Here is a 23,030-nt window from a genome sequence, read left to right as displayed (position 1 = left end):
AATAAAATATTTTGTAAAGCAAGGTTCAGGTAAAATTTCAACCTATTTAGAAAAGTCTACCTTTGGAACACAATTGTTATATTACTAAAACCCCTGAAATATTGGTAAGGTAGTTCATCTAGGGTTCTCCTTGACACTGACTAAGAAAGAAAATGTGCATATTGTCTATTAAATCTTATTTCTGCAATCCAAAACAAAACTACCAAAGAAAGATAACTGAGTGGTAACTAAACTGCCAAAATATCCCCCCAAAAGATGTATATCACATGCAAAAATGTTAACAATTAAAATGTAAAAAAGAAACTTATAAAGGCCACGAATTATCTTGTTCATTTGTTTCTCATTTACACTTCAAATGCCAGTAAAATAAATCCAGCTTTATCACTTAAGAAACTAGAGGGAATATATATAAGCGGTTTTATATTCCTGCAAAGGGAAGCTTCTTATAAAATCCCTATGAAACAATTATACACTGTTTAAATGGCCCTGTGAGAAAGACTACAAATAAAAAGGAATTTTCTTTTTTTTTGAGAAATATTAAAACGCTTGGGGATAGGGAGGTGGAAGAGAACTACTCTACTTCATCTATTTCCTCACATTAGCACTCAGACGCTTTCATTTTTGTAATTTAGTTATGTAAGTAACATTTTTAAAATGCTGATTCTAATTTATAAGGCAATTTTTATAATGCCATAGCGTTAGAGATTTTGATTACAGCTAAGAGGCTTTTAATATAGCTGCTTTATTAATGTCACCTTATCGGATGAAGTCTAATCAAGTGAATTTACGTGTTTCCCAAATCTGTCACTTTTTAGCCTTCCATTTTCTCATTTTGTATAAATCATGTTTATTTCCACTATACCTGATCCTTATTCAAAAATCCACGTTTTTTTTCTTAATTGTTTCAAGTTCACACTATTAGAAGAACTTGGTTGCACTCAGTCTAGGGTATATTTCCCAATCAGAGTATCTGGGTCATTGGTGTTCTCTGTTTTCCAAAAGACCTGGGAAGAAGTTAACTATCATGAAGATAGTGGGTAAGCTTACTCCCCATTGCCTTGGAACGATGTGACCTTACATTGAGTATTGTCCCATATAAAATAAACTCTTCACTTAAGCAAGTTACTTTTGCCTATTGAAAATAATCTCTTCACCTAAGCAACAGATTGTTTAGCTCTAATTTTCTTTTCTTTTCAAAACTACCTAGTTAGAATGAGATAAATAGCAGCCCACTGCTCACTTATTTGATCCTCACGGTAGACAATTACACCCTAGGGTTTCCCTTTTTCCTAAGGCTGGAATGGCAAAGGCTTTGGATCATTTCTTTCACGTTAGCCCAGTTCTACTAAAGTGGGCCCAGATTCAGTCACCTGGAGGGGCCTGGGGAGTTTCTGTAGATAATTAAATGATTTGGAGAAGTACATTTATTCTGCCCTAAACAGATTCTTCAATCTTTCTCTCTTAAAGACCTAGCATATTAACATAGCACTAAAAAGAAGGCTAATTCTCCTTAAGTCTGGCCCTAGTAATATATATCCAGGGAAGAAGAAGTTACATTCAGGGTCATCTTCTTTGATTTGGGTAAGAGAATATATTCGTCTCCAAGTGCTTCATTTGCAGGGAGCAGAAAGGAATCATACTTTAATTCTTTTTTGCTTCCTTCCCCTCCCCTCCATGCCTTTTGCTTCCTTTTCAGAAGTAACTAGACAGAAAAAGGAAGTTCTCCCATGTTTCAACTAAGGCTTCTTTTATATAAACTGCTGGGGCAGTTAGATGGATATAAGCTATATAGGGACTTCATTTTCATATGGAAAAAACAGGCTGCTGTCCCTCTCACCCCACACATGAAGGTACACTTAGTGAGATGCAAGTGGTCCAAGCTGCAGGCTGGGGGGGAGGAGCAAAAGGGGACCATGCTTGGTTCACCTTTCTCCTGGCCTAAGTGGGCCTCTGCACTCTGCGCTGGGACACTGGGGAGCACACTAGAGGTGGTCCATTGGGAGCTGAACAAAGGATGCTCATAGTACTCCTCATCGGAATTGGAAGGGTCATCATCAGGCACAGACACCGAGATGGAGGGGGCTAGGAGTCTACGCCTCTCCCCGCTGGTGGCCGTTTCGTGGCTGGGGAACCTGTGTAGAGGGCCCACTTGATCCTCAGCCCCTTCATCTACAAACAGACACACAGGAAGACACTGCAGGGAGAACTGGACAAGACAGACACAAGGTCAGACAGACGAGACAACACCTGCACAAGGACACGAAGGGCCACAGAAGCAGCACAGCAGGATGCGGCGTTAGCAACACCAAGCTGATGAAAGGTGGCAGACAGTGAGTGTTTCATGCTTCGGAAGCCACGGACTTTAAACTATCCCTTAAGTCATCTTGCCATTGGTCTAAATTAATCAAACTACCCATTTCCCCTCCAAGTCAATAGCCACGGGAACACTGGCATAGAAACAAAGCATTACAAAACAAATGCATTATTTAGAGGAAATTCAAGTAGATTATTCTCATGCTTGTATCAATATATTTATAAGCTAAGAAAACAAGAAAGCTGTTAAGGTCTGGTGTCTAAATGATTATGGGGGAAAACAGTTGGTTGGAAGCAGAGCCTTAATAACCTAGGATGCTCATATAGTCAGCATTATGGTTAATTTCATTTTAAGTTAATGACTTTAACCAGAAAGTAATGTTTAATTTCAATCTTAAAAATATCTACAATGCATTGTTTTTCTTTCCTACCTTGCTAAAAGAGCACCATCAGAACAGCTCTTTCTTGGGACATCCTTTTGAACACTGGTTCTTATTTGCATAAAACTGAAAGTCTACAGTTTTAAGAAAGTTCCTAGTAATATAAAATTGCTTTCTTCTGTTTTGCTTCCCTTCTCAAAGCCCACATAACTGATGATTTCTGCCTAGTTGACTTAGGATTCATCAAGACTTGACTGTTTCATTTACTGCCTCTTGGCTGTTTTTGTATTTCAATCCCCTCATTACATATTTCTCATTGAAATGCTAAAGGAACTGTTCTCATTTCTGTCCCTTCCTGTGTCTTGGCTTAGAAACCAGCATTATTTAAATATATTTCCTTAGATCCACAAGGGTCGATCAGTCTGCTTCCCATTTGGATTCTTGTATATTTTAATGAGTTTCAAGGGTGACAACAATGGACAATATTTGGCTTCTGATATGGTACAGGCACTACATCTCAGGCCCTTGTGTCAGAATAACAAATCTGCTTGTCACTACTTATTCACTTATATAGAGAATACTTTTAAAATTTCATACCTCCCAATAAGAATGTCTGTATCGTTTTTATTCCTATCAAACTTTAAGCAGACAGAATTATCACAGTAATTTGAAAATGCACTGTATTTTAAGGCAGTAACTTATTTTCAGCAACCAAGTGCTGACAACTAGAAATAAGTCTGAAATCATAAGAATACTAAAATACACTTGGGAGGAAGAATCCTTTTAATCTTTTGAGCATATTATTTACTGATCGTTCCATGGAAGTTGTTTCTGGATGGGTGTTCCGAACTTTCTCAGCCACGATGCTTATAATATCATGAGATGCCAGAAGCCTAAAATTATATTTGATATTCTTAGTTCAACTCGGCACGATTTCTCAGCTGAGCAGATAAATGGCTGAAATCTGGCCTACAACACTGGCTGAATCATAAGTCCTGGGCTTGTCACGTGTCCCAGCCATTCATATTTCCTCCAGTGACTCTCCGAGGCTACAGACTTCCCATGTATGCACGTTACCTCTAAAACTTCAAATCTGTTCAACAGATTGTCAGGACAATCAACACATGAAAATGGCATATTCACCTTTCTGATTTTCCACATTTATTTTCTGGGAAGTAGAGCGGACCATTGCACAAAACTAAAATATTTAAAGCTGAGAGCTGGAAGTTGAAAGGCCCTACTCCTCGGATGTTTTAACCTTTTGAAGATTTTGACTACCTCTTTCTTGTTGCTGCTGCTCTTTTGGAAAGTGTCAAAACGTGCAAACAACCCAGAGCCTTGCTTCAGGTCTCCAACATTTCAAAGAAACAGCATTCTCTATTCTGAAAACTTTGACTCTAATCAGAGAACAAGAGCAACAAAGAGCAACAACATTAACAGCTGCAATGGGAAAGTAGTTTCTCTGTAGAGTTTGTTTGGACCTGAGCCAGGCAGCTTCAGAAAGAATGTCTGGCGAAGCCCAGTGCTTTCTTGGTCCCGTGAACTGTATGTACTCTCTAAGCCTCTGTTTAGGACCAGAGAGCCTGAAGTCCATCTACTTTACAAGTCCCAGGGATGTGCTGGGGAAGTGATGCTTAGAGGACCATGACCAGCTACGTCCAAACAGTCGGGGCACTTGGTCCCAATGATAATGACAAAAGACAGTAGATCCCCATTTGCTATGGAATTATGTATGTCAGGTGCTCTTGGTTCATAGCTGATGGAGGTGGGATACAGGATAATTGTAAATAAATGAATAATTTATTTGGGAGTGATTTGAAAAGAAGGAAATTAGTCCAGTAGCTTGTAACAAAACAAAACTCTCATTAGAAGATTGCTTCATTTTCACAGTCCCACACTAAGAACCTAGATCAGAAAGAGGCGGCTACAGGGATGCAGGGGGCGCTGTGGCGGCAGGGACTTAGATTTGGGTGTGAAGTCTGGATAAGCCCTAAACTAGCCATGACTTCCTGGACAAGAAGTGGAAGTGAATATGATCGATCTCTGTGGGTTGCTGGGAGGATAAAATGACATGGTATCTGAGAAACTGCTAAGCACAGGGCTGGACCTCACACATGTTAGCATCTTTCAACATACTCAAGCAACAGGTCACGCGTCCCTGCTTTCTTTTCATTTGACACATCAAAGCTAGGCTTGAGAGACTTATGAAAAAGTAAATTCACTTCATCACAGTTAATTTTGATGTTTAAGGTCAGGATTAAATGCCTCCTTTTATAAGTTCACATGCTTTTGGGGATACTTCTTATGCCACAAAATATTTCATTTAATAATGTGATATGTGAAAGAACAGGCTAGCCTTTAGCCTTATGAAACTTGGGGTTTTGCATAGCACTTTTTCATAATGATAAACTTCAAAAATGAAGCTTACCTGGTTTCAGTGGAGGAATACATTTTTCCTAATTTGCTTTCACACAAACTTTTAAAGCATTTGAAAATTTATGTTGGGTTAAAGTGAGGTTTGCCATGCAAAACCCAGACTTGGTATGTCAGCTCCCTTTGGAACAAATGAGTAGTCACTTTTATGAGAGACTGACTCTCATGAGGTATCTGTGACAGTGATTTTTGTCTGTCCTGGTGTCACATCTTCTGCCCCATCGCCAATGGCTGAAGGAGGCTGGCTCCACTTACATTGTTCTCCAACTTCTCTAAACCCTTCCCATTCTGCAGGCTTTTGATTGAGGACTCCTCAGATTCCCAAATGGGTTTGCTGCCCCAGAATGATATGGAGGGAAAACTGCTTTCAGGTTAATAATCATAATGTTTCCACATCATTGACACGGGAAAACACCACCCTAGAATTCTGGAACAAACCTAAGAGGGCAGAAAGATTCCTGGGTCTTTTTTCTGATAATTCCTATGTTCTTGCATGGGCTTCCAAATTCTAACAGTTTAGTCCAAATGACAACTATTATGGTTAGGCCAAAAAGAAAAAGGAGATTCATTTGAAAACATCATAACTAGTACAATATTAGTTTAATGTACCTGGGTTTCCTTTCAAAGTGTGCTACTTGTTTAATTTTGTCATCAAAATCCCTTTAAATGTTTCTCAGTATAAGCACATATTCAGGGAATTATTAATATTACATAGATTACAATGGAAGAATATTCATAAATGATAGTAATTAACACCTTAAATTATTTTTAGTGGAAGCTTTCATGGATCCACTCTGGGAAAAAACAGCTTTTAAAATGTTTGATAATTAACAAAAAGTAAGCATATCCTCAAAACCACTGAACCACTCAATTTAATCCAAGAGCTCTTTTTTTTTTTTTATAAAAGAACTAGCCTGTGGCAGTCACTGTGCCTTTAGATTACAGTTGGTTTGAGGGTGGATCAAGGAGGGTAACAAAAAAAAAAAAATCTCTGGATGAAAAAAACCCACCTGTTCCCTTTTCAAGAGACCTGCTATGAGCAATACATTAATGGAATTTTGACTGGGTCTTTACAAACCCCTTGTTTTGAAAAACTGAAAAGCTGAATCCTATCTTGTGACTTAGCACTATTTTCTGATAAAATAGCTTAAAAATTTTCATACATACTTTAAAAGTGCTTAAAATAAAAGAGAGGGGCTGGTTTTATTGTCTAGACCTCATATTTTTCACACATTTAAGGTAAGGCTATTACTTGATCTTTTAAATAAAGGATGTAGACTTTGTAAAATACATAATTTTTTATATGACTCAAAAAATGGTTATCCTTTTAAAAGGAAATCATTAGGTCTTGCTATATAGTTTAATACTTTTTTTGAAAAAAATCAATAAAAATACAAGCTTGGTTTGAAAAATGTTAAGAATGAAATATTTTCGAATTGCTTTCAACAGGAAGTACTAAGTTGACATTTTCTTCAAATATACTGAAGCAGCCTTGAGAAAGCAATCTCAAAATATAAGGAAAGGTTACTCTGGAAAGTGACACCTAAGTTACCAAAATGTAAAAGTGATTCTGTATTGTATTTGTCTTTTTATTACATCCATTACATCACCCTCCAAAAAGCAGACTGGGCAAGTTCCCAGATGGATGAAGGACTCTAGTGCCCTTTCTGCTCCACCTCCCATATAAGAGTAAGAAGAGTAAATTAATTACTTGACCTCTGGTTGACTTTGGAGCCAACATCACGCCCCTCTATTGGTTAAGAGGATTCTCTGGCACTTGAAAGGCTTTAAGTAGGGGCTGAGAAACATCTTCAGTTACCTGAGGGAAGTATAACTATCATGGGAGCCTTTCCACTGTATTTGGAGTGAAATCCAGGCCCCTGAATTCTTCTCAAATTCTTCACTGCTCTACCCTTTTCTCACAACCATTAGCCACGAGACTCCTTCTGTTCCTAGAGCACTGCACGCTCTTGCCCATCTTGGTGCCTCTGCACATCCTGTCCCTCTGCCCCAAATGTTCCTTTCCTCCGTCTTTGCTTAGGCAACACCTCATGCTTCTAGGCTCAGCTTCTTAACTGTGCCCTCACCACCTAAGAAAATAAGATTTCCTTTGTTCTGGCTGAAAGCTCCCTATTCTTTTCCTTTCTAGTGCTAATCCTAATAGAAATTACGTGTAAGTTTATTTACTGGATCTCTGTTCTCCATTAGTCGGTGTGCTCCTTACAAATAGGGATCATAGTGTTTTGTTTACTAATGTACACCCAGAATTTGAAGAGTACTGTGGACATCGTCGGTGCTCCATAAATATGTGCCGAATGAATGGATGGACATAAGGCTAAAAGAATTGTTCAAATCTATGAGTTAAAAGATTAAATCACATTTTTCAGGGAATTAACTAATAATCAGTGGCTGTTATGACACTGATTATATGCACTGATCACAGTCCCCAAAATTTCTTGTGCTTAGCAGAATAACTTAGTTTGTTTAATATTATTTCAGGCAGTAAATTTGAAAAAAAAAAGGCCTCAATTTATGAAAAGAAAACAAAACAACACACTAAAAAATTTTGGTTTATAAATCTGTGACAAAAATAATTTATATTGATTGATTGTTTATAGGTTAGTAATTTAAGAAAATGTGTATCTAGAAAATCAAAGAATATTTTAAATGAATGTAATTATAAATTAAAAAACCAGTGAGTTTCGTGATATTATTCAATTTTTAACACAATAAAATGATCTCTAAAAGGGAAAGCAGACGGGGAAAATAAATGAGGAAATAAATGAATAAAATGAACTAGTATTAAAATTCTGGTTTCGGTATTTGAAAAATAAATATTAAAATAACAAATGAGCTGTAGCTCTCCTCTGCCTTCTCCTGTAACTCAAACAACACACAAAAGTTAACTGATCTAAGTCAGAAAATCAATCATAGTTTGCTTTTAAATAGCACCATTCATCTCAGATTCTGAATGAAAATTCTTCAAAGGGATCCCTCTGTTTTATCCAGGAGAACTAAAAAGCTGACCTGGCTTTGCATATTGAGTAAATGCATAAATAGATTCATGTACAATAACAGGTCTCAGTAGGAAAGCCACGCGCTCAGCTTCCAGTTCATTGCTCTCAATATCAGATGCATTCATTAACTTCTTCATTTATTCATTAATACTTCCTGAGAGCTTGCAACAGACCAGGTCCTCGGGAAGGCCTTGGCAATACCATGTTCAACAAAATAAAGACAATTCCTGACAACACTTCCGAAGTGTTGATTTCTTCAATAATTGATTTCTGTTTAGTCACTTACAAAATAGAATTGTATCTTCTCTGTCAAAACATTCTACATGAAGTAAACTGGTTCTCTGTAGTTATTCTAGCAATTTAAACACAGTTATCTTTTCCTTTATCAAGCAGATTTTTCCTTTTGTTTACCATATTCTTCTACTTCTGATTTTATAGACATTTATAAAGTCTGTGTTCTTTCTTGACTATTTGAAAGAGACAGCTCCAGAGCTGAGTCACATACTAACCCATACTGAAGTCCAGTGTTTATGGGTCGATGTTTATTTATGCTTTACCAGAAGGCAAACCTCAAATAGTCCAATAGGCCTTACCTTCTTCCACTGTGACAGTCTGTTCTGAGGCTGGTGATGGGGGTGGAGAAGGAGGCAGATTAGCTGTCTCTTCAGGTGCTAAAGATCAAACAAAGGAAACATGAGCTACGACAAGTATTCCTATTAGGCTAGTAGGTGTGTAGGCAGTTTTGCCGTCTGTAAAAAGACCTTTTTATGACATTCAGGGAAAGATTCAATAGTAAGTTGCGCTTGACTCATTTTTAGCTTTATTACCTGATTCACATATTTTTGAAAACCTAAAAAGAAAAAAGAGCATTTAATATTTTTTTTAAAAATCACTTTTTCTTTGCCATAAAAATGGATTAGAGATGCCAGCTAAAATTCTGTCATTAATGCCATTAATTTGTGTCTGCTTGTTCAATTAATAAAAGATTTTATTCTGGTCCCAATCTTCTGTACTCAAATACACACAGGCAGGCATTTTAGTTTCGATTTGGCTTGATAGGCTGAAAAAAATATTAGAACTTTCTGTTGTTCAATGTCTTGATCTGGAAACAAATGTTACTTTGATCATTCACAGTTATTTTAGGTAATATATTTTTTAAACAATATTTTGACCCCTGAGTCTAATGTCAAAACCCATCGTCTGTATGTACTCTCAGAAAAACGAAGAAGTCATAGCCTGAGGCAATCCTCAGACAGAAACCATGTACGCACGGAAGCTGAGTCATCTTCTGACCTTGGCATGATATATGAAGAAGGACCAAAGAGAAACGTTCTAATAGATGGAATTCATTCACAGTTAATGGTACGTTTTCCTCTTCAAGATCCTTTCTGACTGCACATATGAAGGTAAGGAATTTCAACAGGAAATATATATCAATCAAGGCCAGTGATAAAATCTATTTTAAAGATGATGCAAATTTTTATTTCATAAGGCAGTTAGTAGAGACAGCTTTGGGATAACAGGAGACTTTACTTCCCTGACTCTATGGACTTCTACATGGCTTATTTCAAATAATAATAAATAAAAAAAACAGTGGGGTTTTCTTTTATTTCAAAGAATAGAAGTGAACATCAGGCACAAGGTTAATGCTTTAATTTTTCCCTCTTTGTTTTAAGAGAAAAATAATCCTTGATAATCTAAAAACGCTTTATTGAAAACAATGTGAATATTTTTAATTATTCTGGGAGAGCAGAGTTTTTTTATTGCTTAATTTTAATAGACAGTTAGGAGGTCCTGATCAGAAAATCAAATATTAAGGATACATTCGACTATAAGAGAGAAAAAGGGATATGGACTATTTTTAGGCTTTAAAAGCCATACCTTTCTATAGATTACTTTTATGTACCTATGCAGTAAATATATATGTTGAACTTAAGAGTTTCCTTTCTTGTATCTCTGTATGTATATACATCTACTACATCTATCTGTCATCAATCTATCATCTATCTGTCTACCTACCTACCTATCATCAGCAGGTCAGAGAGCTCTTGGCTGAGAATGGCTTTCTTTAGCAAGCACCATTACACTACCTGTTTGGCAATGGAGGGCATTTGACTCATGACCAAGGGACAGGCAATGCCATCTCAGTGCCCTTAAATGCACCAAGTGAAGACCAGTACCTCATATGAAATACAAAGTCACTGATGATTCTAATAAAGCTCTGGCTATAGGTTTTCTGTAGCTGGTTCAGAGAGACCCGAACAAGACTGCAGTATAGACAATTATTCACCAAAACCCACAAAGAGAAACAGTCATCTCTCATGAAAGCATTAGTACCTTTTCCTTATCATTGGGGGCATTGATATCAAAACGTCTTGGCTTTACTTTTATAATAACTATCTCATGTCATCAAGAAATGAAAAATTAAGGGCAATTTAAGGGCAAAGTCTAACTATAAGATTATCACCCTAAAGACTACCCAAACACCACAATGACCCTGGTTGAGAAATGTGAAAATAGGTCCCAGTGCATATTCCAAGAGAGGTGTCTGATGAATGTTCTATATAAGGATGAACTACGAGATATGGCTTATCTTTGAACATGAAGACTTGATCCAGTGATCAGGGTGCAGCCGACACAGCCCCTGATCTGAGGTTCTTTCTCATTTACCTAAAGGCAGAGCTGCAGGCTGACCTTTATGTTGAGCTTCTTTCTCTTGTTCACCTTTCAGGACCGCTACAGCCTCAGCCGTGACTACTTGAACTATCCTTGCAGACACCTCCTCTGTAATAAATAGTAACAAAAGAAAATAAAATTAGGAGAGGTCCAAAACAGGTAGCAAAGAGGTAAAGTAATCAAACAATATAGTCAATTAGAATTTCATTTCCTCTGTCTTCCCCCCAAAATAGTACAATAGAATTTATTACATTGCAGACAAAACACAAATACATATATTATAATTGAAAAAAGCAAAAAGAAAACAAAAGGCATCACATTCTAAGCAAAATAAACACAGAATAAAAGAAAAATAATTAATTTGTATGGCAGTTCATTTTTATAAGGCTATGTACATGAACAGAAACAATTTAAATTTTTTTGGACCTAGTAAAAAAACTCAAAGGAGAGCAGATTCATTTTGGATTTAACTTAAAATATGTTTCATAGTTTTGTTACAGTGTTCTAGGGAAGTGTCATTAAAATATATTTCTATGCTAATTTGCAGAAATAGTGTGTTTTAAAACCTAAAGAAGATGCCTCAAAATGTGAATTTGTGATTAAATAGCATTATCCCAGCATCATTGTAAAGAAGACTTCTCAGAAAAACCTGAGAAGATAAAGTTTGAATGAAATACATGGAAATAATATATCAGATAGTCTCTATCTAAAGAGCTACTGCTTTTCTAGATAGCAGATGTTTTAAAGATCTTAAGGCCATATGATATACAGTCACCCAGTCAGTACAATAGTTTCATTAACAGTGGGAAGGGGATTCATCATTAAAATGATCAGTCTGTGAGATGCCAGGTAACTAGTTTGGGGCTGCAGCGGCACCCACTGGAGCATATCAGTGCTAGTTGTATACACCCTAGTCATAAAAACACTCAAGACACGACGTTCCACGTACCAACTAAAACTGAAAGAAGCCTTTTGAAATTAAAATGTATTCTAGGTTAGAAATAAATTCTACAGAATTTAACCTTTCATTATCTTTATGTAAAAACATCTACCATACTAGGAAAATAAGCCCACTTATAGCCCAAATAGAAACAAGTCATACTGGATAACGGGTGGAGGTGGGGGTGGGTTTTGTTCTCATAATTTTTGTTAAGATTTTAGAATAAATATTTCATTGAAATTTTATTATGGATAAAATTGATTGGAATTTGCTCATTCCCAAGCAAGTTGGGGGAGATCTGCCTCTTTTTTACCTGGTGTATTTAGATTAAGCCTCCTCTGGAAAGCCTTCCTCACCCCATCCAGAGTGATGGAGGGTTAGTGCGTAAGTACCAAGCTTTCCAGATGAGCAACCTACTTGGACAGAATTTATCTTAATTTCAAAAGCTTCTAAAGGAAACATATTCACTCAGACCTGCTTGGCTAGCTAACGTACACAACTGTTATTCCTGGTTAGATTTTTGAGTCAGCCTCTTCTGCCATCCCTCCGGCCCTACTTCCCTCTTGCTTTCTTCCTCCTCCCGACTCCCCCCTCTATCTACCTACCTATATATCTTGGAATACGTCATTTGCGTCCCTTGCACATATTAATTTTCAATGAAATTCAGACATGTAAAAATCAATAGAGTGATTTTTCCCACTTCTAGTATTACAGTGTCTTATGGAAAACTGGGTTTAATGGAGAGTTGGAGCAAGTGCTACGGAAGTTGGCACATGTACAGGAGACAGGTGTCCTCTGGATCATTCTGGCATTTCCCTGTTGGCACTTACACAAAATTTAGTATGGCCCATGGCTCTTCCCACATCTTACGTGGAGCCATCCTGGTACACGTGCCTGTCTCCCCTGCTGGGTAAAGCTTCCCAAGTCATGGACTCTCTCCTCATCCTGGTTGCAATTCTTGAAGCGCCTCTCACTGATCTTGACCCATACTGGATGCTTCACATTATTTTTTGAAAAGGTGGAAAAATTAACATGAAAGATTTTTGTGCATGTTATTTATACAAATTTATAAATAATCCATGCTTTTTACTGTATTTACTAACTTAACTACCCCCAATTCACCATGTACTGTATTCTTGTTTAATTTTTTGATGCGTTTTAGAAATGTGTTTCTTAAATGGGGGTCCCAGATTCTTGTGTATTTATTGATGAATTTACCAGGGTCGGAGAGTACTTAACATGAATTAAAATTTTTTTCATGGGGAAAATAATCCAATAAAAATGATACAGGTATCGATTAGTTTATATGAACAAATTATAATAGAGCAACGCTTCATTATTTCAGGCTTTTTGTTTGAGATTGTATTTAGAATAATTTTGACACCATAGAGAATTAGTTTATCTCTTCATTTGTTGTGGGCTAACAGAGCTGAAATTAATACAGTAAAGGATGCACTTACACAAATATAGGCCAAATGACAATGTGGTACACTGTACAAACAGACTTTCAAAATATTGTAAATAGAACAAGTGAAGGGGAAATTGAATAATTACTTGTCTTCAGTCTATATGGACATGTCCAACTCAAATAAAATGCCCAGCATCAGTCGGCACAACATTTCTTGTGAGTGATAGTTTAGTTTCAGCAAAACAATATCATTTATTTTAGATGGGGCAGTAGTAATGCATTTGAATTTTATTGGTTTTGTTGTTTCACAAAAAAATCAACTGATAATTGTGTTTGAGTTTCATAGTTGAATAAGTTTATGAAAAATTAATCTTTTTTTTCTTTAAAAGAATTTAAAAGATTTTTAAAGACATGCTATTTTAGAATAATCAAATAAGTTGTGTGGAATTCAAATTAATGACATGTTATCTTCAATATTTTGGGGAAGAGTAATATTGCTAAAACTTTTCAAACAGGAAAGAACACTGTGTCTAATATTAATTTCATAGTGACTTTAGAAAAATATGAGTATAGGATTGTTCTGGAGGTTCCAACTGGCCCAGTCAATTTAAAATCTTCTAAGCAAGTGCTGTCATCGGCATAGAGGTGGTAGCTTCCCCAAAGGAGAGATGGGATTCTCCCAACGGAGGCCTAATCAGCACATCTCCTGGGTGAGCCTGGCTCCTGGGACAGGAGCCAAGTTACACAGGGTTTGGGTAAAGTTCAAGGACGATTAATGGTAAATGTGCCAAACATATACAGAAGCCAAAAGAAGTTACAAAATCAGACACATCAAAATGAAAATATAAGAGTTATGATGTCATATCTTTCTACCTATCTGGGAGATTACTGTTGTTTGTAATGTGCATTAGAGGAAGACACAAGGACTTTAATTCAGAGAAATGTGGGTGCAAACACCAGCATTACTACTATCTAGTTATTTTGTCCAAAGACACTTACTCAAACATATGGGTTTCAGTGCCTCACCCATAAAGTGGAAGTGATAATAGTACTTGTTTCACAGGTTGTTTTGAGGACGCAATTACATAATTGTAAAACAGGTTTGGCACAACAAGGAACTCATATAAAAAGAAGACCTTCAAAGAGTTCTTCACCAAGGTTCTTTATTTTCCCCAGCCATACATTTTTCTGGGTCTTCTATCTTAGTATTTCTACTCTGAAACAAGAGCAACAGTTATACGCACTAAGGATCCAGCCCAAATAGGCCATTATTATTATGAACATCAGATAATACACTTAATCTGCCATCACCTGTGCTGATGCCAGGGACAGTTTTTTGTTTTGTTTTTTTCTTCCCAAGACAAAACTAGAGGGAAGTAAATACTGCCTTTGTTACCTATTTTCTGGCTTCATACCCACTTCCCTGGCTGTGTAGGCTGTGGGCTACACTCCGCTCTAGATTCCTGCCCAATTCAGGACTCTCTTTCTCGCTAGTGATAACCCTATCTGCTCCTGAGGACAATTAGCAACATGAAAAATTACTTTTGAAGTAAAAAATTAGACTACATTTTAATTTTTTTATTGCTTACTTTTTTCTACTTCCTTATTCCCTTTCCTACATTCTACCCTTTTTGGTTGTTCTTTTCTTCCAAACATTATATGCGTAAAATTATGAATAGGACCTAGCTGTTCAAAAGATTAAAGATGAATCTAGGTTACACATAAATGGGGAAAATATTATTCATTTTACATATTTGAAAGTAAACCCTGATCTTCACAGCTGAAAATATCACACTTCTTACTGTAAACTGAAAATGTGAAAGTCTCAATTATCTTTCTTTTGAATGTATAAAGTTTCCTGGAAGTGGACATTTTTAGTTTATGTTAAAAATTGTCTTAGTTTAAGAGTGTGTGTGCTATGTATTTTATTCTCTCTTTTGTTAATGTCAGGATTGCAATGTAATTCACAGTAGTTTTCCCATTGCAGTGAGAACCTTATAACTAGTATTTGAATATTAACTTGTTATTTCATCAGTAGTGTCACTATGGTAATGAGACAGCTTCTATAAGTAATACAAAATCATCCATGTCATGGCTGTAAACGCACGTCATGCCTAAGCAAAATGGACGACAACTTGGAAATAATCTGGTAAGTAAGCTGCCTACACATCGGCTGGAAGGAAAACATCAAAAGCAACTTCTTTAAAATAATTCATCTCATCATATCTAAAAAAATGTTATTAATTTTGGGCTGATATAAAATAAAGGATTTAAAGATACACACCCAGTGAATAGGTGATAGCAGATCAAACTATATAAACATCTAAAGATAAAAAGTCTGTCTTAAAAACTTATTCTGGGCAACAGAGATAGGGTCAGTAGTCAGAAAAGAGTATTGAAGCAGTCCTCAGTAGATAAATCAAAATCTGTGAGAAATAATATTTTTTCTTTGTATTGGGGAAATATATTGGTGGAAACATATACAGGAGGTGAGTAGGCATATGAAACAAATAGAGGCATAAGCTCCCCAACAGAAGCCTATTTGATAATACACAAGATATCTATCATGCTAAGCTACTTACATTTCACCTTTATTGAATAAACATTATACTGTGATACAAGTTATTAAAGAGGTTGTTATACTAGGCACTTTTATTTCCTGTCAAGATTATTTAATCCACATAATAATATATTTTTCAGATGGATCCACTGGCAAGATAATGGACAAAGGCAACTTATTGTCCCATTTGGAAATCACTTTGATTTACATCAGTGTAGTATAAATATTTACATGATAGTAGGTTTTGGTGTTAGAAAACCTGGAATCAAATTCTGCCTTTATCTCTTACCAGCCACAAGTTAGTGACAATCTTTCTTACGTTCATATTCCCCATCTGTAAAGGGGAATGAAAGTGGTATTCTTAGTTTAATGTGTTGTGACAATTAATTAAATAATATATATTAAGTGCTGATTTAAACTACATTACACTTGCTGTTTTGTTATCATCTAAGTCTATGATCATCATTTGATTGACAAAACGTTGGTAAAGACTTCAAAGTTTTTTGTCATACATTGAGATGATTCTGTCACTTTTCCCAGTGAGTGTTTCCTTCCCTGAATGTTGGATCATGGCCTAACAGACATTATATCAAACCCATTGCATGTGTTATTTAAACTAAAATGATAAAGTAAATTTTACTCAATGGTTGTACCATGCAACTCAGCATTTATGACCGTTGCAGCCCCCTGGTTTTTCTATGATGCTTATTCATGCTATAGCACTGCTATGCCTTTCTGGTCACAATATCATCACATCAGAAATTTTAATTAAGAGTCTCAGTCCTGGTTATTAGCACATATTTTAAGCTTAGTGATTTTGTTATATTAATCTATCAATATTGCTTGGATGATTGATAGCAAAAGCAATAGAGTTGAAAGTTTCTCAGTGGCCCTGAAAATTCCAATTTGCTTCTGAGCCATATATGACATTCTTGGTGTACACAGAAGCTTGATTTTGAAAGTGTGCCCTTTGGGTTTTCATCAGGACCAGCTGTGATTGCTTGAACACGCAAAGGTTCACCTATTATACTGTGTACAAAAAACAAAAGAAAAAAAAAATCCCAAGCAAGCTGACATATTTCTGAGAGCGTATTTTCATTGATTTCTTTCAGGTTGTTAAAAGAGAAGTAAGAGACATTGACAATAAATTCAACGATAGAGCCAGTATAAAATATAGAAGCCAGCAAATGTTTCTGCTTTGAAGAACAGGCATAATCGTGCTGTGTTAAAAGAAATGACAAGCCTACCTTATACTTGTGAAAGAAAGAAAACAACAATTTAGACAGAATGCTCCTGTCAAGAAAAGGTTTTTCTCAGTAGGGTACAGAGTGGTTGCCTAGGAAACTGATGCTAATTGTCGCTGTTGATGGAAAATAGTCAACAAGGAAAGCACTGTGCAGTTCGAAGCGGTCTACTAAACAAATACCTCAGATACATTCATTAAAACAGGGAAAAAAAGAAAAGTTCCTTGCTTCTATTCCTTGCTTAACTTGGAGAGTAAATGGTTGCTCTGAAACTATTTCCTGTAATCAACTGGTGACAAAGGAAATTAAAAGAACAGATTGTTGGGGTTTTTTTGTTTTGTTTCCCTGGCCTTAGCATTCATTATAGAGGCCAGCGTTGGCATATCTCTCCCAACTGATCTCAAAGGGTCATCCAGGCCAACAGGCAGCTGTCAATCTTTACCTACCAGCTTTTTCTTCCACAGATTTTTTTTCCTAAAGATTTCCTGGTTCAAACAAGGAAAATTTTAGTTTATGAGGAAAAATGCATTTGAGGTAAAGATAGTCTGGGGATAAATGCATTTAAGATAAGAAATCATGATTTTACAAAGCTTAGCTCTGATGGGTACTGAAATTTAACAGATTTTGTATTGCACCCACTATAGATAGAGGAACCATGCTTAGTCATTATGGGGGATACAAAGATGAATAAAACTTGGAGTTCCTACATTTAAATTATTCTTGAGATGGGGCAATCTCATTGAAGGACGTTTAGTTTTTGTTTTAACATTTTTTTTTTCTAGTAATGGTCACAGATTGTAGCTGAACCATCCACAGTCACTCATCTATATGGTCCTCTTCTGAAATGCATTTGCAAGCTGGTTGGGCTAAGATTGGTAAGTAGTACATTGTATGATGCCAGAATTTTCCCTCTCTGTTTTTGTTTTTCTTATCTCAACCTGTGTACTCAAATCCACTATTTGTTTAGACTGACAACTTAACCTACTCAAATGAAGTTTTTAGAGCTTGAACAAAATCTGCTTAGCATTTAAATTTAGTGAAGGGGGAAGGTGTAGTAAATTAAGATGGTTATCAGTGGAAGGCTATCACAGGTTAAGAATGCTATATTATGGAGTCAAAAGTAATTAGAAAAGCAAAGCACAGATCAGAAATAGTACCTACTGGAATATTTTGCTTCTAATTTTAAGGGTCCAGCTGGAAACAGAAAAAAAAAACAAAAAAACAAATTTAAGCAGAAGAAATATAGTAAATGAACATAGTCTAGCTTTATATTATCATATTCTAGCTAAATGTTCTGCTGCTGGTGATGCTGGCAGTTTTCAACATAGTGCTGTGTGTGTATTTATATTGTTATTTGTAGCAAACATATTAAACATTTACTAATTAAGTCAGGTTATAATATTTTATTGATCTTAAATTAATTTGAGAAAGAAATTTCTTGGGGACTTTGTCCCCTGAAATTTCCTAATTGCTTTAATATCAATAAATTGAATACAATCATTACGGCATTGAGGGAATTGATAATGCTTTTAGAGCTTTGAAATGCTCAGTTTTGCATCTTGTCAAAACTATTAAAATTGTACTGCTCCTTGAAGACTTGTGAGAAATTGGGTTATTTTCTGCATTCAGTCTTCAACACACAATATTGTCAAAGGGCTGTTGAGGACAGGACATTGTGGACATCACTCATTCATATGGTCACCAGAAGTTGAAGCCAACTCAATGGCACATACACATTTCAATTTGCATCTCTGTGTACTGGGTCTCACTGTTACCAAGCACACCTCTAGAAATGCTTGCAAATGGCAGGTGGCATCTATATCATACTTAAAACTGTCAAAGGATTCACTTTTATTTGAAGAAATTGAAGCTATATCAGAATGCAAATGATATCTAGAAAGCATAAAACTATAACTCATTATTGCAATAGGTCTGGTTGTCCTACTGTAGGAGCCCAAGAGAAAGAGAAAGGTTGATCAATCTTGATAAAGCAGAAGAGCTGAGGAAAATGTAAGAATGGGATGCTATCTAGGTAGGTAGGCTGACATGGGGCAAGGCGATTGGGCTTTGCAATGGGGTGGGATCCTGGGCATATGAGGTAGCTTCAGATGACCACTGACAACCTGAAGAAAATGAAGTCATGGGGTTCAGGAAACAAATGGAAAGTTGCTCAAGGCAAGTTCTATTTACTTCATACTTTTGCTTAGGGAAGGCCCCAGATAGGTAGATGTTACTATAACCATAAGCTATAGTATGTCTACAAACACAACTTCATTTGGCTTGAAAAACACAATCCTATGGAAGAGATACATGAGACTTCTTCATGATACTGTAAATCAGATTTCATAAATTTTCATTTCATCTTCTTAGTCAAATATGGCAATGAAAATTTAAGTTACTATGAAAATATATGAAAAGATATTCTTTTCTTCCTCCCATATAAAGAACTTTTCTAAATCAGGACTATAACCTTTTTTTTTTTTCAAAATTAAATTATAATTTAAATATTTCATATATGGTAGTCCTGATCATGAAGAGGTTGACAAATTCCTGGTTCTAAGAATATACCTGAAAATAGCTTAGTTTTTCTGATTCATTTCGTTCCCCTTGCTAGGTTATCAATCACACCTTCCCATCTTTTGTAGAGATCCTTCACCTCTCAAAAATGTTTTACTCGAGTTTATAGTTTGGGCCTGTTTTCCTAAAGAGAAGTTTGCTGTAAAAGTAAAAACTCTCATGAAACCAGGAAACTTTATGGTTTCTGCTTTTTTTTTCTTGAATAATTCTGAAATGCAACATGAAACACAGAGGCAAGAATGACCTGGTCTTACAGTTAACAAGAAGGTGATCATTTTAATGGGGTCATTATATTAATGAAGTATCTTAAAATTTTATAGAACAAAATAAACACCTCAATAGTTTAATCAAATATTTTCCAAAATATTATCTAAAAAGAATATTTGGTAATTTCCATTATGCTACAGATCTGGTGAAGAAAAGTATTCTGGATACAAGCTTTTTCACATCCAGTTGCATCAGAGAAAATAATGGAAAGTTGAAACTTACCATCATTTGGGACACAGGAGACTCAAGCATTTCTAGTTAGAATTAAAGAAATGCTCATTATTTTTAAAATGTACTTAAAAAAATTAAACATAATTTTGGGAGGTTTTTAGTCTTTCACACACAAAAAAATTAAATTTAATCTTATCTGATGATTCTAGTTCTAAGATGCTAAATTATCAGCTAGAGTAGCTACAATTCACATTTAAACAATGAAATCCTACCAGAAAGGAAACTTGTGTCACCCAAACAGCCAAGCTCTTGAGCAGTGTTTTCAATGTTACATTCAGATCATATATGCAAGTTCAACGCAATCCACTAAAGCATTTCAAGCACTATATTCTTCTTAGATCGGATGGCAGACATTTTTATGAGGACAGGGACCATTGTTATTCTGATTGAATAAACTTTCCCTCCTAGAATGTGCCTTTTGAAAGTGGTATCTGTACTTGCTTCAAACTCAACTCTCTTTTTTCTTTTCTTAAAGCAATAAAGACATGTGAATTAGGTGAGAAATGCCTCAAGGAAATATATCTTACATGCTTTGTGACCTAGAGCAAGTTAGTAAAATTTTTTTTGGAGAAAAAGTAGTGTTCCCTATGTCAGTATTTATGTTCTGGTAAAGCTCTAAGGACAGCAGGTTTATTCAATCTTTTAAATGCTTTAGTCAAAAATCTCTATTTTTCAAGCTGATGAGAAAAACATGCAATAGCAAATTTTTAAAGAAAGAGAAAAATATATGTGGGCTTTAAGATAAGGGATAGCAAAATACAACATGCAGCCAAATAGAAAAATTATCCAATGAACTGATTCATTTTAAAAATTGCTTATAAAAGTAACAGTAGTTGTTTTTATAGTTGTTATTATTTTCCTCCTTGGACCAAAAAAAAAAAGTATTTTTTTCTGAAATACTTAATGATTAGAATTAGAAAATTTAAACAGGAGTATCTTTCATTTTAATATGCCAAAAAGAAAAGAACACTATGAATTACAAGAAGTTTTTATCATTTTTTTTAAATAATGAAGCTAGCGAGTGTATTTAATTGAAATCAACTATTTTTTCTAAAGTTAATGGATAAATATCCCTGCTTTCAATAGGGAAATGCTGTTTATTACCTAACAACTTATCATTTTCAAATGATTTTATAGACTTAAAGATAAAGGAGAGAAAAAAGAACATTGGTGATACTTTATTCAGGTTGAACTTCAAAAAATAGGATATATAACATCTCTGCAAGACAATTACTGGTACATTCCTTTAAAGAAGATGTATAATTAAGTCTATGACTTAGAACATCCATTTGCTTTAAGATTCGGATTGTCTGTTTGTCTGACATGAAATTTCTGAGTTCCTGACTTAGAACAGCAAAGCAATCCTTACCTTATATCCAGAGGATCAACAAGGACATGCTTTTAAAGTTCTTTCTGCAGGATATTTCAATTGAGGCTTACTATTACATTAGGCTCAATTTTGCCAGAATGAGCATGAAAAGTTGTTCAATATCCATGTGTTTCTTAACTGTTTGAATACAGATGTCTCTTAGGTCATTTGTCCTGACTTTTCATATTCTTCCCAGTTCAGTAATTTTTATCATCAAGAAAATATTTCTGATTAGATGTCTCACTTCTATCTTGAGTCAAAGATATATTTTCTTTACTCCAAACCTTCACTCCCACATTCAGACCACAGCAAGTCTTCCGCTGTACCCTTTCACAGCATTCCTTTCATTACAGTTTTTGAGTTCCTGCTTAACTGCTTTCTGGTCTAGCCAACAGTTTTGTAGTCTTTACCTTGAGTCTAGCCTCTTCTCATAGTTTCTCTATCTGCCTCTTAATTTCCACTATTCCTTTCTAACACAATCTTTCCCACAAAAGTATATGGCTCACACTGTGGTAAAACTTGTGTAGCCCTATTTTGTGATGTGATTTCCATTCTCAAAACGAAACACAGATACTAACTCTCTCTCTTCTTTATATCAATTCAAAACTATTTATTAGCACTTACTGTATGTAATAAGCACTGCCTTATATACCAAAAAGAAACATGAAGATTAATGGAGCACAGCTACTACCTCAAAACACACTTTATAACCTAGTCATGGGGATTAAAACAAGCAACAAGTAACCTTGGTAAAATGTTCGATAAGATCAATATTATTAGCAAGATCTAAACATGGTACATGGGGGTGTTTGGAAGAGAAGATTCACTGGAGAGAATAAAATCTACATCAGCTCTGGACCTTTGATAACCTCTCCTGTAGTGTACCCTTTCAAATGTTTTTCCATTACTTGTTTCACCATGCTGCACATGAATGAAACCACCACAGACTGGCTGGGCAAATGTTTTGCAAGAGAGAAGACTTTTATTTCAGAGTACTGACCATTCATGCTGGAGTCACTTATACAAGACTCAGAGATGCTCATAGTCCAGCAGTGCCTTGACCTGTGTTTCCAAATAGGAAATTTGGACTGAAAATATTGAGTCTAATTTTCAGGCTGAGGAAGCTGAATCATCTCTATTAAAGATGATTTTCCTCTGATAATCTTGATTCCTCCCTTATTGTCCATTTTGCCTAATGTTTTCTTAACTTTTGAGTATCACTGAAATCAATTGTAAAAGCAGATGTTTAACTTTCATTTCTGTGTGCTAACAACCACCTAGCCTTTGTGTATTTGTTAAAAGTTGCAACAAGAGCCTAGGACATATGTATTCCCCTTTCTTTGCTCCTTAGCTTGGCTGGGTTTTGAATTGTATTTTCTATGAGCGTTGCTCATAGCAGGTGACTCATTCTGTGAGACGAGCCACACAGTGAGCCGGCAGCAAGCAGTTCAATGTCCTTTTCCCCTCAGGACTCACGATGCCAAGCCAGATCATGCTTCAACTACCAGGTCTGCAATGCAGCACCAGTTGTTCTGTTCATCTGCTCCTGGTATTTCCAGACTCCCCTGACAATCCAAGCACGTGCTTTATGTAACGTGCTGAGGAGCAGTGAAGT

At 35.7% G+C, this 23,030-nt stretch overlaps 1 protein-coding gene across 22 annotated transcripts in view; it reads right to left on the bottom strand.

Moving 5' to 3' along the window:
- MAP2 (microtubule associated protein 2) overlaps positions 1 to 23,030 on the bottom strand; it is a 274,645-nt gene that overhangs the window by 43,439 nt on the left and 208,176 nt on the right. For 15 of the 22 annotated variants that reach the window (XM_019656879.1, XM_019656881.1, XM_019656874.1 and 12 more), the window contains 3 exons: positions 18,133 to 18,165; positions 10,814 to 10,927; positions 8,737 to 8,814 (listed from right to left, as the gene is read on the bottom strand). In XM_019656879.1, the coding sequence (XP_019512424.1) occupies positions 8,737 to 8,814; positions 10,814 to 10,927; positions 18,133 to 18,165 (225 nt within the window). The remainder of the gene's footprint in view (positions 1 to 8,736; positions 8,815 to 10,813; positions 10,928 to 18,132; positions 18,166 to 23,030) is intronic. The other 7 variants (XM_019656884.1, XM_019656890.1, XM_019656893.1 and 4 more) reach the window with 2 other exon arrangements.

This window comes from Hipposideros armiger, unplaced genomic scaffold, assembly GCF_001890085.2.
Source record: "Hipposideros armiger isolate ML-2016 unplaced genomic scaffold, ASM189008v1 scaffold_268, whole genome shotgun sequence".
NCBI lineage: Eukaryota > Metazoa > Chordata > Mammalia > Chiroptera > Hipposideridae > Hipposideros > Hipposideros armiger.
The sequence above is the reverse complement of the archived record's forward strand: the minus strand, read 5'-3'. Positions and strand labels throughout refer to the sequence as shown.